Here is a 15,967-nt window from a genome sequence, read left to right as displayed (position 1 = left end):
TTTTGTTTGCTGTTTGGTTTGATTTGCATTGATAATCCTAATTTTGTAGCATTTAAGGGTCTAAGGTTTGGTGGGTCAGGAGGTAGTTTGGTTAAATGACCCACTAAACAAATTTCCCTAAAACTGCCATGGACTTTATGACTATAGACTTGATGGTCTAAGCTAACCAGTTTAAATACCGTTTTGGCTCAGCAGTAACTACTCACCATTTTCTACATTCGCCAGTCGATGCAGAAGAGGCAGCCACACCAGGCACTGGGGAGGAGGGTCCGACATGAGCGTGTCCAAGAAGCCATTTAATGTGACCTTTTTCTGTATCAGAAGAAGAAAAACGCCAAAGTGTAGGTCAGAGAATAATCTGAACTCAACGAGCTAGCCACCTATCATTTGAGAAAGAAACACAGCATCCCTCCTTATCTAGGGGGAAACGGAACTTGCCAAAGGGTGTTGTTGCACTTGTTTAGAACTGAGAACATCCTCTGCTTCTTGTGCCCAAATGTATGTGAGACCAGATCATCTGCACCAAGACTGAGTCCGGAGACAATCAGAAGAGTCTGAGGCTCCCTCTCAGAGATTAGGGGCAGTGTGGAAACAAGAAAAGGTGGAGAGTTGAGATCTGCAGATTCTAACTCAGAATTGCCTCATGACACAGGATGTATTAGTCCCCTGCTGGTTGGGCTGTTTGTGAACGATTTCCCTTCAGAGTTTCCTCAATTGCTTATACACTGAATATTTAGTGGCTAATGTGAATGGCTACACTGGAATTCAGGAATAGCAAGAATCATGTTGTCAGATTCTAAAATTATTTTATTTGAAAATTTGAACCAGGATATCAAGGTGGCTAGGACCATAATAGGTTTAGTAATAATGAATCCCAAAGAGGTGTAGTGTTTTTAAGGCCCAGATTGTGGGGTAAACCTCATGTCTCACTAATAACTGATTCTGGATTGATGTTTTTCTGTCGGTGTAGTGGCTGCACATGAATCTACTGATGTGTGTGTGTGTGTGTGTGTGTGTGTGTGTGTGTGTGTGTGTGTTGACACAGGGTTTCTCTGTGTAGCTTTGTGCCTTTCCTGGAACTCACTTTGTAGCCCAGGCTGCCCTTGAACTCACTGAGATCTGCCTGCCTCTTCCTCCCAAGTGCTGGGATTAAAGGCACGCTCCACCACTGCCCAGCTCTACTGATGTTTTAATTGTCTGTGGCAACATAGCCCTCAGTTATTGCCCTGCTGGCCACTCAGGCTGAGGCCTGGCAGGGCTTTGGGTCTCGAGGCCCTGGCTCTACTGTGGCTGCTATGTGTAAGTTTAAATTAAGTCTCTATTATTCTATTTATCAATAACACTCAGAAGTCAAAGGCTGGGGTGAAAATCTGTTTTTCTTTCTATACCTGACTTCCAAACATAAAAGGACTTGTATGGTCAAAAACAATTAAAGATATTCTCATGCTAAAAATTCCTTCCAAAATATCCTAAAGATTGTCCCATGATAACATTATTTATTTATTTATTCTTAATGATGAGAAATTTATACACATCCAAATTATAGCAATATCTTGGAAACTTCAGGATCAATTTTAATTTAGCCAATATGATTGAGTAACCAAAGTGGATAAGATCATCTGAAAAAAAATCTAGAAAGTGATGCATATAAAAACAAGTCCACTTTATTTTTGATTTAATGTTTTTATAGCCACAGTTTAAAAGGCTGAAATTCAGGGAGGAGGTGCACTGGAGAGATGGCCCAGTGGTTAAGAGCTCTGGCTGCTCTTTCAGAGGACCTGGGTTCAATTCTCAGCACCCACATGGAGGCTCCCAGTTGTGTAACTCCAGTCCCAGGGGATCTGACTCCCTCTTCTAGCCTCCATGGGCACCAGGCATTCATGTGTATATATACAGACATACACGTAGTCAAAGCACCTATACACCCATGCACATAATGAATAAATAAATGACTGAAATTCCAAATGTGTTTGAAATATTTCAGTTGGAAAAAGTCCATACATTGCAGAGTAATAGCTTTGAAGGAAAATTTTCTTTTAGGTATATAAATTCTGGTATCTTTCAAGAATACTGTCTCCTTACTAATACTTCATACAATGTATCTTAATGGCAATATACATATCAACCCAGTAGAAAGCTTAAACTAGTTAATATTATGAGGAAAAACTAAAACTGTAAATTCCTACTAGTAAGAGATTAGTCAATGGATCCAGTGTTGTGGGACATTTTGATCACACTATAACAGTCCCAAGACTGCCCAATAAAGCAATCCCTTGAATCGGGGTGGGGTGGGGTGGGGGGGTGGAGTCAGTGACTAGCTGACCAGAATTGGCCATAGAGAAGCCAGCAATTTGGATTGAGAAGACAGAGGAAGGAAAGGGCAGGGAAGAGAATTTGGGCTTCTTCTTGGTTCTAGGACAAGAGAAGAGACACATCTCTTGCAGTATCTTTGGCCAAAAAAGCGAGGTTTTCCAGTAGCTGCCATGCACATTTCTTTCCCTTTTAAACTTTATTTCCTGATTAATTAGACAGACCACTTGAGAAAGCACACTTGGTTAGTTTAATCAATATAACTGTAAACAAATGTTATGTGCATGAATTTGTATTGGGGAATGAACGTATGGTCTTTCCATAGAGGTATAATGTGGTAAACTAAGTGTCTTCCCTAGCAACAAGGTCAGTTGAAAGCATCACTGTACCATAATGTGAAAGATTTAGGCAGCAGTGTTCATCATGTATTGGACCACCTCAGCAGTCATGTGGCATGTGAGGAGACTCCTCTCCTTTGAGGAACATTGGTAAAGCTTTGTGCGGGCTCAGGTATACCTCATTTGGGGCTAAATGACAATTCAGTCATTTATATATTAATGACAAGGACACTGAGAATGTATGTGTGTGTGTGTGTGTGTGTGTGTGTGTGTGTGTGTATAGCTGCAAAGACTAAATTAGACAGTAGATATAATTGCATGATTTCTGCCTTTTGGTCAGTGAGCACTAGTTATTATTACTATTCAGGTGTAAGTTATAAGTATAATATATATATATATATATATATATATCAGGTATATATAAGTATTTAGTTAGTTGCTGGATCACTTTGTTGAAGGCTTTTTATCAAAGGTTAGAAAAATATACCTCATCTGTTGTCATGAAGAAGAATTTGGGCATCTGAGCATGGAAGGCACACACAGAAAGAGACTAAAAGTGTTAGGAAGGTTTCCTTAAGAATGTTACCTGTTGGGAGAAACAGGATCTGGCTGACTGTTCTGTGTAACCAAATGAAGGACCTTCAAAGACCGCTGTGGGAAGTTTGAGAACTTCCCGAAGGAACTGGTCATATCTTCCATAAACCATCACTCCACTGGAGTCAGAGATCATTGAGAAAATATCTGATAGGAAGAAAGGATGAAGGTATTTACCACATAAACATTCTAAAATTTTATCTCAACATCTCTGATACAAATAATGCAGAATAAGTGTATTATTTATAAAAACATAATATGAAATCTGAAATGGAGTCAGCATGATATCCTGTGTTTTCTTGTTGTTGTTGTTTCAAGACAGGGTCTTGCTATATGTCTGGTGTCTTTTTGAAGATGTGTTATAATTTGGGTAATATTAACATATTTTAATAAGACAGGGAACATGATTTTGTATTGAGGTCAATTATGAACTCACATGTAATGCTGTAAAGATAAATTCTGTATATGTGACAGATACTGTTGTGGTTTGAAGCTGAAATGTTCCCCACAGGCTCATGTGTTTAAATCCCTGGTACCTATCTGCCATGGAGTGGTGCTTTGGGAAGGTTGTAGAACCCCCAGGCAGTGGAACCTTGCTGGAGGAAGTCTATCATTGGGGCAGACATTGAGGTTCTGTTGTCTGGTCCTGCGTCTATTCTTTCTCTGCTACTGGACCGCAGATGCAAAGCAACAGCTGGCTTCTTGCTCTTGCTCCTGCATGTTCTCTACCACCACAACTAGATCCCTCAGGAACTGTGGACCAAAATAAACCCCTTTCCCCTGGGTTCTTTCAGTCAGGACATCTTACCATGGCAACAGAAAAGTAAGACAAAGTTGCGAACATCTTTGGAATCAGAGTGAAATTGTCACTCTAGAATTGGGGGAGGTACATGCATCATTTATCTAATTAGCAGTTTATCCATTTGTTTCTTTATCAGAATTTTAGGGTTTGATTTAGTGTTAAAATAAAGGGTACAGTAGAGAGAAGGAAGAAAGGGGAAAAATCCAACCCTTGAGTAAGTTCCTATAGAGGCAGAAAGAGTTGTAAACCACGCTGACAAACAGGGTGAGGGCCTGTGACTCATCAGAAGGGGCTTTGTGTAGTGAAGATGATCTGTGAGGTTAAGGCAAGCTTTCAGGTTATTCCCTGGAGTGCCTCTGGTTTCACTGAGCCTGTGAGCTCCATTCCGCCATGATGGGAGCTTAATGAATACTAACGGCTCAGTTCCCAAGGGGTTTCCTAATTCCCCCACCTGGGAATTATCAGAATGAAAGGATTTGCCATTAGTTTATCTAATACTAATTAGACATCACTCAGCCAGGGTAGCTGCTGGGACAAACTACAGTAAGTTCATTATACTACCTCTGCTCACTTTGAGTTTAATTTTGTCAAGGTCAGAATGTAGCCAAGGCTATCACAAGCTGAGGCTATCACATTTACACTATAATTCTACGTCACAAATTACACACTTTTACTGAGTTATGGTTTTAGGATGTAAATTGACTCTCTTCATTTGAAATCTTCTGGATAAAAGTGACATTTCATAGTTGATATTAATCATGAGGTTGTAGAAATTCTGAGGTTAATATCCAAAATATATAAGGAACTCAAATAGCTCAACAGTAAGAGAAAAAAAAAACCTGACTGAAAGTGGGCACAGGAGCCAAGTAGATATTTCCTGAAGGAAGGCATACAAATTGGTTAGAGGTTTATAAAGATGTTCAGTGTCAATGATCACCTAATAAATGCAAATGGAAGCCACGGACAGGTACCATTGCTAGTAAAAATGAAAAGAAAAAAAAGTGCAAAAAAGAATGAGTGTGGGGGAGTACTTGGAGAAAAGGGAATAGTTGTAGATTGTTGTGGAAATAAAAAATTCAGCCACTATGGAGGTAAGAAACACAATTAGAAAAATGGAATCACTACACGATCCATCAATTCTATTCCTGGGCATCCATCTAAAGGTCCATTGAAATGAAACTAGTTTGTTGATGAAATATCTGTGCTTCTGTGTTTATTATAACATCCCTGCAACAGTGAAGATGCACAATTGTCCTAAGTGTCCATTAACAAATAAATGGATTAGTAAGAGTGGCATATCCCCAGTGGAGCATTGTTCAGCCACAGAAGGAGGAAATCTTACCACCTTCAACAATGTTGATGAGCTCAGAGGGCATTCTGTTAAGGAAAATGAGCCACACACACAGAGACAAATATTACATGTTTGGACTCATAGGGAATATAAGCATGTTGTTTTCAGAAGCAGAGTGTAGGATGGTTATTACCAAAGCCTGGAGTGTTTAGAAGATAGGCAGGGTTTTGAAAATGTCAAAGAATATGTAGTTATAGCTAAGGAACAAGTTCAAGAGAGAGCCTTCATAGAAGGGTGATGAGGTAATGAAATATGAGTTAGGACAGTTGATGAATGTATATATAATAAGTAAAAAGGATTATTTCAAGGATTCAATCAGTTAATTAGATGTAAAGCATTTAGAATAACATTTCATATGTGGGACACAGTGTATACATTTTAGATATTTTCATTATTAATTTCATTCTGTATTTTTTTTTCTGTTGCTGAAATCATTCATTCATATAAAATCCCCAGTGGGAGTTTTCCTTGTGGCTCCATATCATATTATAAGTCCCTTTGTATTTCCTACAGCACCACAACGTGAATTTGTACTCACTGGTTCATTCAGCTACAATCAGCCTGACACGTACTAAATGGGTAGCATTGTGCTAATCAATGAGTATACAGGAGACCAGGATTCAGTTCTTGCCTTCCAGGAGGCATGGTGGATTGAGGAAAGTTTGAAGGATGCCTCATAGAACATCACAGATTGTAACACCGTGGTGAGAATACTAGAAGAGCAGGGTGGATGGGATGCAGAGGGAAGAACTAGTTAGGACAAAGTATAAGGCAGTCATCACAGAGGAGGGAATCAGCTTAAGGATACAGAGTCAGGACAAAGGGGAGTGCAAGCACCATGCTCTCAAGAATCTTCGAGTACCCTGGGAGTGGGGTATGGGCAGAGGGTACTGTGGATGGTTAGAGCAGATAGGAAAAGCCTTGAAACTTCTGCCACAGAGTTCAAATTGTGTCTATAAGATATCAAGGGAGATGATGAAGGCTTTACATCAAGCCAGTTAGTTAGGATCACAACCCTAGAGATAGTTGTAGAGGCAGATCAATATATATATAAATTTGATAAATACAATGTGTTTACTATAGTGTGGGTCTTCTGAACTAAAGAAAAAAATGTACCCAGCAACTATAGACAAAATAAGACATTCCAGGCTTATTGCCATGGACTTGGAATTTCTTAAGATTGGGATTGTTGGGGTTGAAGTTGCCTGGGTTGGTAGTGTTTACTTTTCAAGCATGAGGCCTTAGTTGGCACCCTAGAACTATGGAAAAATGCTGGGTGTGGTGGTGCAAGCTTGTAATTTCAGCACGAGGAAGGCAGACACAGGGGGACCCTTGCAACTCACTTGCCAGCCAGTCTAGTTTAATTGATGAGCTCCAGGCCAATGAAAAACCATTTCTCAAAGGAGATGGATAAAATTCCTCCATGTGACATCTAAGGTTGTCTTCTATCACACATGCACTCAAGCACACTTGCACACAGATGCAAGTATGCATATATGTACACACATGCTTGTATACAGACACACACAGACACACTTAAGAAATATCACCCAACAGGACTGTCTAAGAGACAAGTGTTCCAAACCATTAAAGCAGTAAGTTACAAGATGAGAACAATTAAACAGAAGAGGAGGTCACTTCATGTTTATGGTGCTCTGCCATATGCCTACAGCAAGGGTCCTTCTTTCCATAGGCTGTACCAATGGTGCCACCAGGGTCATGTGGTGACACCATGCATATTGGTTGGTGGTGGCCAAGGTAGTTGTGAAATGGAGTTAGCATCCCCTTTATTGCATTTTAATCATTTAATAAAATTTGCTTCATTTTTCTCTTGTTAACCATGCTCATGTTGTTAGCTGCTTGCCTAGCAACCATGCATTTGTTGTATATGTTAATATTTTTATTATGTGTGTGTGTGCAAGCATGCATGTATGTCTTATGCGTGTGTAGAGATGAGGACAAACCCTAGGAGCTGGTTCTCTCTATGTACTTTGTGCAATCCTGGGATTTAATTTAGGTCTTCACGCCCGTGTGCAATCACCTCTGGCCATTGCCATCTTTTCAGCCTTCCTTTCAAATCTGACTCCATCTTAAAGGAAGAGTGCCTCTTCCCAGCCCAGGATCTGAAGGTGAACAATGTATTTTTCTTTTATCAGTAACTGCTTTAGTAACTGTTCTGAGATGGGCGGTAGGACTGGACAGGCCAGAAAGTGAGAGGAGATTGCTGAGATTTCCCCAACAGAAAGCAACGTCTGACACCAGGAGAGCCAAGCAGAAGAGCCTGGGTCCTCCAGGGCAAGGACTCACTGGCTTCAGGAAAGGCTCAGAAGGTCCTCATGTTTAGAAAACTACCTTTTATCAGTTTGCCTCAAACTTATTCTAATATAGGACTCTTTTATTCACGTGTCCATGAATACAACATTGAATGAGTATTCAAAGATGCTTTCGAAGATTTTAAATTTTGAAACATTTCTCTAACGTCCTTGGCATAAATAGCCGATTCTGACATGAAGGCCACAGCCAGGTTCTTCGGAGTTTCTCCTCTGGTTTAATTCATTTCGTTAAACTTTCTTTTCTTAGCCCAATCTTGAAGAAAATGCCTCTTAGATAATTCTGAAGCCACTTAGTGATGAGAAAGCCACTGGTTTCTGGAACTTCTAATTTCTTGTCTCGCATTCAAACAATAAAGCAGATAGTTTTTGATTTCTTTATCTCCTAGGCTAACCATAGAAAAGAGTCTCTGAACTCTGGCTGCATTGGCTGGTCCACGAAAGAAATCACGGATGTGAAGGAAGCAGATGGCACCCTAATTTTGCCTTTCTGTCACTAATCTGGTTAGCCAGTGAAAAAATGTTCAGTGTGTCTGGCTAGATTCCGAAGGAGCCAAGGGTTTTCCCTTCTTTTACTCCATGGAAGGTACCCCACGGTGACAGCACCAGGAGGCACCTCCAGGTTTCATAAAAGCCCCCAATTAAGTAAGATGTGGATGGAACCCAAGGATAAAAGAAGTGAGATCATGTCCACAGTGTAACTTAGCAAATCGAGGGCATGGCTGGGCTCACAACTTGGATTGTCAACACCAATTGCCATGCCTTTCTCGCACAGCATTACATGCCAAACTCATGATATTTAGGGTAAGAGTCGGGGTGAAATCGCCAATACCAACATCATTTTAAATTAGTGAAAATTGAATACTTGAGTATCAGAAAGATTCTAGTTGGAGATACTCAGGCAGTTAGAAATAATGATAATTCAAAAGTGGAGGGGAAATGTTCATTTCATTAAAATTTATCTAATGCAGAAATATTTTTATTATAAAATTTAAAGGCCAAAGAAGACTGTATTTGAAACTGCTCTCACAGAATGAGGGAAGGCGGAGACAGACAGGGACATGGTAAGACTAAGAGAGGATGCAGGGCACACGGCAGAGACAAGCTAGGAGGTGGGGATGGGGATAACTTACATCTTAACTTGTCCATGATCTTCCCTCCACACAACGTGGCCAAAGCCATTTTGACAGCAAATACTGAGATTTTACCATGGCCTTCCCTGTTTAATGATAGCAGAAAAAAATGATGTTATTTAGAGTACTTCCAATAAAGAATGTTGACATTTTCTACTCTGTAGAAGTTGTAGGATACACGGCTGCATGCAATATGCGGACACATTTTAGAAAAGGTTGTGAATACAATTCAACACACATTGCTGATGAACTGTCTGTTTAATGCTTTTGTTTTTCAAGAGACATCAGAATCTCCTAGTTTATTCATTGTACATGTCACTTGCTCAAAATATAGGCCAGTAGCCAGAGAAATATGCCCTAGATAGCTGTGGGTTTAAATAGCAGATCATGCATTTTTTTCTTTGGGTTTCATGACATAATTTTATGCATGATTCCAGTCTCCATAATTTATTCAAACAGACTTCAGAAACTTCATATTTTATTTCCTAAGAGAATTTTAAAATTTTAAGCTAGGCTAACTACGTGGACTTTTCAATTCCAAGTTCAACTTTTATTTTTTTATTATTTTTTGACATATTATTTTATTTTTTTACTGAAAATATTCTTGTCTCATACAATACATCCCAACAACAGTTTCCCTTCCCTACACCCCCTACTTTCCCTGTCCCCAGATTTACTCCCCTTGCCATTTCCCTTCAGAAAAGAGCAGGCCTCTGAGAGACAACTTTTAAGAACATGTTCTTTTCAACTATCACTTTCTAAACACAAACCAATTGTTTGTGTGTTTGCTATATCCACTTTAAAAAGACAGCTGGTATTTTAAGAAGTCAGAATGTAGGAGCTGGAGAGAAGGGCTTGCTCAGTGAAGTGCTTGCTCTGGAAGCATGAGGATCTGCACTTGGATCCCCAACATCTACATAAAGGCTGGGTACAGTGGCACATACTTGAATTGTCACCACTGAAGAAGCAGAGCCAGACAGATCACCGACCAGCCTAGCTAAACCAATGAGCTCAGAATCAGTGAGAGAATCTGTCTCAAAAATAGATGGATATGTCTTATGAACACACATGCAGGATTCCTCAATAAAATACTTCAAACAGAATCCAGGAACACATCCAATAGATTTTCCACCATGATCAAGTAGGCTTCATCTCAGAGATGCAGGGATGGTTCAACATACATAAATTGATAAATGTAATCCACCACAAACACAAACTGAAGGATAAAAAATATCTCACCTAATTAGATGCAAACAAGGCCTTTGACAAAAATCCAACACACCTTTATAATAAAAGTCCTAGAAAGATTAGGGCTACAAGGGATGTACCTCAACATATCAAAGGCAACACATAGCAAGTCCACAGCCAACATCAATCTAAATAGAGAAAGAAACTGAAAACATTTCCACTAAAATCAGGAACAAGATAAGGGTGCTCACTCTGTCCATACCTATCATACCTATTCAACATAGTACTGAAGTCTTAGCTAGAGCAATATACGGCATCTGAAAAGGACCAAGAGGATACAAATAGGAAAGGAAGGAAAATATTCTCATTTGCAGATGATATGATTTTATATTTAAGACCCTAAAGACTCCAGCAGAAAACTTCTATAGTTCTATCAACTTTAGCAAAGTTTCAGTCTATGAAATAAAGAGCCTTCTTATATACAAATGACAAAAATACTGAGAAAGAAATCATGGAAACAGTACCTTTTATAATAGTTTCAAAAATATCTTAGAATAACTCTGATCAAGGGTGTGATAGACTTGTATAGTAAAAGCCTTAAGGTAGTAAAAAAAAAAAAAAAGAAATTGAAGGCGATGGAAAGATGTCTCATGATCATGGATCAGTAAGATTAATATTTTGAGAATGGCCATCTTATGAAAAGCAATCTACAGATTCAATGCAATCTCCATCAAAATTATAATAAAACTCTTCACAGTTGAAAACAACCTTCAACTTCATATGGACACTCAAAAAAAAAAAAAAAAAAAAGGGAAGGCCAGCAACCCTGAATAATAAAAGAACTGTGGGGGTGTGTCACCATTCCTTATTTCACATTGTATACTACAGAGCTATAGTAAAAAAAAAAAAAAAGTCAGTATAGTATTGTATAAAAACAGACACATTGATTATTGGGACAGAACCAAAGACTCAAGTTTTGAAAAGAAGCCAAAATAAACACTGGAGAAAAATAGTATCTTCAGCAAATTGTGGTGGTCAAACTGGACGTCTGTGTGGAGAAGAACACAAAGAGAAGCCTATTTGTCACCCTGAACAAAAACCTCAACTCCAAATAGATCAAGGATCTTAACATAAGACCAAATTCTCTGAACCTTAAAGAAAATAGAGTAGGGAATTCACTTGATCTACATGGGCACAAGAAAGGCCTTTCTGACAGGACCCCCAAAGCACAGACACAAAGACCCACACTAGTAAATGGGACCTGTGAAGCTAAAAGGCTTCAGCAAGGCAAAGGACACCACCATTCAAGCAAAGCAGAAGCCTACGGAATGAGAAAAAACTTTATACATCTGACAGAAGGTTTGTTTCTAGAATATATAAAGAATGAAAACAAAACAAAAAACTAAAAACAAAACCTAAAACCAAAACCTGAACATCAAGAAAGCAATTCAATTTAAAAAATATGGGTACTGTACTAAATAGAGTACTAAATGGCTAGTGCTTAACATTTTTCAACATCCTTAGCCACCAGAGAAATGAAAATTAAAACTATTTTGAGAGTTCATCTTATAGCAATCAGAATGGCCAAGATCAATAAAACAAATGTTGGCACATACTGACAAGGATTTGAGGAAAGGAGCACACTTACTCACGACTAGTAGAAGTGAACACTGGTACAACCCATGGAAATCTGCATGGAAGTTCCTCAAAAATGTATCTATCACAAAGCTCAGATATACCTCTCTTGGGCATGTACCCAAAGGACTCTATACCACTATAGAGATATTTGCTCATCCATGGTCATTTCTGCTCTATTCATAATAGCCAGAAATTGGAAACAGATTAGATGTCCCTCAGCTGATGAATGGATAATGAAAATGTGGTCACATTTACACAATAGAATATTATTCAATGGGTAAGAAAGATGAAATTGTGAAATTTGCAGGTAAATGGTTGGAGCGAGAAATACTCATCCTGAGTAATACATACCAGAGACCCAAAGTCAATATTGTGTGTTTTTTCTTACATATATATGTTAGCTTTTTTCCCCCCCTCGAGACAGGGTTTCTCTGTGTAGTTTTGGTGCCTGTTCTGGATCTTGCTCTGTAGACCAGGCTGCCCTCGAACTCACAGAGAGCCTCCTGGCTCTGCCTCCTGAGTGTGTGCCACCACCACCCAGCCCTATATGTTAGCTTTTAAGCTTTCAATGTGTGTGCTATAATCTGAATATTCACAGGGGTTAGGTCCCTTGTAAGGGACCAGGAGAAGGGGCTCTCCCAAGGAAGGGAACATGGAATATAATATTATGGAGACATAAAGGGGGAACTAGACAAGGAGGGCTAAGTCGGGGAAGGAGCCGAAGAGCAGGGTAAAGGAGAGATCATGAGGCAGATGATTAACTGTAGTCAAATTTCTAAATGGTCTTATTAAATAAAAAAAAAAAAACAACAAAAAACATGGAGCCAAATATAGGGTGAAAGCCTTAGAGAGATCAGGGAAATAGGGAAAGCCAGCAGCCAACCTTCCCTCACCACTCTGCAGCTTCCAAATGCTAGCTACTTCTTGTCTACCCATGCCTTTATTGCCTTGCTTTTCTGTCTTCTCGTTGGTTCTTAACCCAGCTACCTCACTTCCTTGTCACTGTCTGTCTGTACAGACCTCCAGGTCTCTGTGGTTGGTACTGGGATTAAAGGTGTGTGTCACCACGCTTGGCTTCGTTCCCCTGTATGGCCTTGAACACACAGAAACCCTGCCTGGTAAGTGATTGGATTAAGGGCATGTGCTGCCAGACTTTTATTTACTTAAAATGGCTGGCCTTTCCCCCCTGATCTCCAGGCAAGCTTTATTAAAGCACAAATAAAATATCACCACATTTCAGTACAAGTAAAACATCACCACAATTAACACTAAAGGCCTTTAGAAAGACCACATGGAAATCTGGCACTGTGGAAGACCCTAAAATACATACATGTATGAAAGGAAGTTAAATGGATTCACCATATAGTGGGGAAGACAATGCCCAGACTAGACATCATAAGTTATGAGACAAAACCTCCAACCCCAGGAATGAGTAGCATCTTGTTGAGCTGTTAGCCTAAGGAGTCCCACAGCACCCTGCCCAACACCACAGGCTATTCTCCATGCTGTTGGTGAACCCCAACAACATGACAATAGGGCCTCGTTGCTCAAGATACCATTGATGTATGTCATTGAGCTTGTGTCCAACAAGAAGTGTCACCCCTACTGCCTAGTGTCCTTGGTACTGGAAGTCACTATGCAAGCTATGGATGAAGAGAAGTAACCACCAGGCTCACATAACCAGGGACTCTGTGAACTATAACAGCTCCTGCCTGCAAGGTCTACTGGTGCAATGGTGGTACAAATGTGTGGGAGTAACCAACGAGTTTTTAATTGGATTGAAGGCCCACTCCATAAGATGAAACTGACGTCACTACAGTGGCCAAGAACCTGAGACTAGACACATTGTGAGCCCTGGGGGGGCACCTCCTACTGTTACTCTGCTAAAGGAGCACAGCAGTGCAATGACTCCTAATGACATAATGCTATACCTATACACCAGTGCAACCCTTTTGCAGTAGATGATAATCAACAGAGACCCACAACTGGGCAATGTGCAGAGAGTGAGAGAGTTTGGAGCACTCAGCCCTAACTGGGACGTCTTTATCAAATCCTCCGCTGAAGTGTCAGGGATCTATGTGGAAGAGGAGGCAGAAAGACTGTAAGCCAGAGGTGGTGGAGGACTCCAAGGAAAACGTGTCACCCAGACGCAACAGGACTGATGCACATGTGATCTCACAGAGACTGTGATGGCATGCGCAAGACCCGCACAAGGTCAACCCAGACAAAATCCCAGCACACGAAGGGGAAGTAAGCATGATGTTCTACTTCTAAGAAGCTTTTTGCAACTGCTACCAACTGGGAAAGGAAAATGATGCTTTCCAATGAAGTATCCCTGAGTATACCATTTATACTCCAGGGTAGGCCGTGTGATCAGGATTATTGGTCAACACCAAACAGACTCCATGCTTTTTGTTTTGTTTTGGTATTTTTATCTTTTTTCTTTGAGAGAGAAAGAACATGAAGTTGGGTGGATAGGAAAGTAGGAGGATCTGGGAGAAGTTGAGGGAGGGAAAGAATGTGATCAAAATACATTGCATAAAATAAATTTTTAAAAAGAATAAACACAAAAAAATTTTCAAAAGAATGTGCAGAGTGTAAGAGGAAGGTCCTTAATATCAACTTTGCCTTTCACACACCCTCACACATACATACTCACACAGATATACACATACACATTCACATAATCTCACACATGCACAACTCATATATACATACACACAAATACACACATTCACACACACACACACACACATACACACACACACACACACACACTTGCATGAACATGTATATATTTCCCTGACATATACAAAAGTAGGAGTTCTGCTTGGACAGTTCCATTTCTTCTGAAATTAACAGAGATGCTGCCAAGTCATTGACTTAGGAAGTATAATAAACATGTCATTCACAAAGCAACAAGGAATATATGGAGTGTAGTGTTCTAGTGAAACTATATGCCTTCTGGAATAAATTGTCTATATCCCAAGAATCATAAAAAAAATCATATTAGCCATTCATGGCTGTGAGGAGAGACAGAGCCGGCTGTCCTGAGAGCACTGCATGCACCCTGGCATGCACCCTGGCATGCACCCTGGCATGCATCCTGGCATGCACATTAGGATCTGACCACACAAGCTTTTCTCTGTGAATTCAAGCTCTGAACTCAATTGATTCCTCACTAGTGTGAAAGGCACAGAAATTAGAATGAGTGTGTCAATTCTCATTAGATAATAACTTTTATTTTAAAAATAAAGTGGCAAAATCCCCTTGTTGTAATGTTTTCCTTTTCAATATACAGAGGCCACAGCTGATGATGCATTCTCGCTCACATTTCTCTACCATTGTCTTTAGGGACGACGGAAAATATTCTGGTTTTATGTCAGCCATCTCAGACTTTTGTCTTTTCTGTTACAGTTTGATGTCAAAATAGCCTATCAAGTTGTTCTCTTAGTACTTAACACAACAAGATATTTTTGAGAGTTGGCTAAACCTGAGAAAAATTATTGAAGGTGCAATCTGAAATTGCTTCGTAATCCGTGTTTTCTTAAATTTTTTGCTTTCTTGGATACTCTGTTGCCACTCTCTGAAATCATGCAGGTTTTCCTAAACAGTGGGAAGAGGAGGATGCATACATGCTCTCTATCTTATATATATATATGGGTAACTGTAGAATCTATATTAAAAACCATGAATTATGCTAAAGCTGACTTCATTATAATAAAAAGTAAGCAAGTGTTTTCCTCTGGGTTGGGCTCTCCATGACTTTACCTAGAGACGAAGTGCCTGGCTTCAGCTGGGATGTTATTTTTAGGGGAAGCTCCTGGCAAGGGAGATCTGATTTTGAAAAGAAGGAAAACAACAAACAGATCTGGATAGCTCTGCACCACCAGCCTGAGCTCAGCCCAGAGTGTTCACTTTCTCCACCTTGCCAAGTGAGTTTCCTCTGCAAAGTTACAGAATCCAGTGCCAAATTGCACCTCCCTAAGGGAGCTCTGGATTCTGATGGATGCTTTCTTGAATAGGCAGAAAACATTATCCTTCATTTAGGAGTCCTGAAACCAGAAAGGATTGTTTGGTTCACACATTTTATAAACGGCATCTCATCTCATGTCTTCTTGTTATTATCCATCCCCAGCTACTATAGCACACATAGGAAGCTCTTAGCATGCTAGCTAAATTAGTGAATGCATAAATAAAAAGGCAATCTTCTGATTGACAGGGTTAGAAGAGTAAAAACTAAGTGATTGACTTTATACCCCTCAGTGCCTTAAATGTGAATG

General features: G+C 39.8%; 1 protein-coding gene across 24 annotated transcripts in view; it reads right to left on the bottom strand.

Moving 5' to 3' along the window:
* The window catches only part of Dtna (dystrobrevin alpha), a 363,615-nt gene that overhangs the window by 74,042 nt on the left and 273,606 nt on the right, over positions 1–15,967 (bottom strand). For all 24 annotated transcript variants that reach the window (XM_036204660.1, XM_036204653.1, XM_036204648.1 and 21 more), the window contains 3 exons: positions 8,859–8,944; positions 3,235–3,389; positions 207–312 (listed from right to left, as the gene is read on the bottom strand). In XM_036204660.1, the coding sequence (XP_036060553.1) occupies positions 207–312; positions 3,235–3,389; positions 8,859–8,944 (347 nt within the window). The remainder of the gene's footprint in view (positions 1–206; positions 313–3,234; positions 3,390–8,858; positions 8,945–15,967) is intronic.

Source organism: Onychomys torridus, chromosome 13 (genome assembly GCF_903995425.1).
Source record: "Onychomys torridus chromosome 13, mOncTor1.1, whole genome shotgun sequence".
NCBI classification, from domain to species: Eukaryota; Metazoa; Chordata; class Mammalia; order Rodentia; family Cricetidae; genus Onychomys; species Onychomys torridus.
This window is presented reverse-complemented; position numbering and strand designations above follow the sequence as displayed.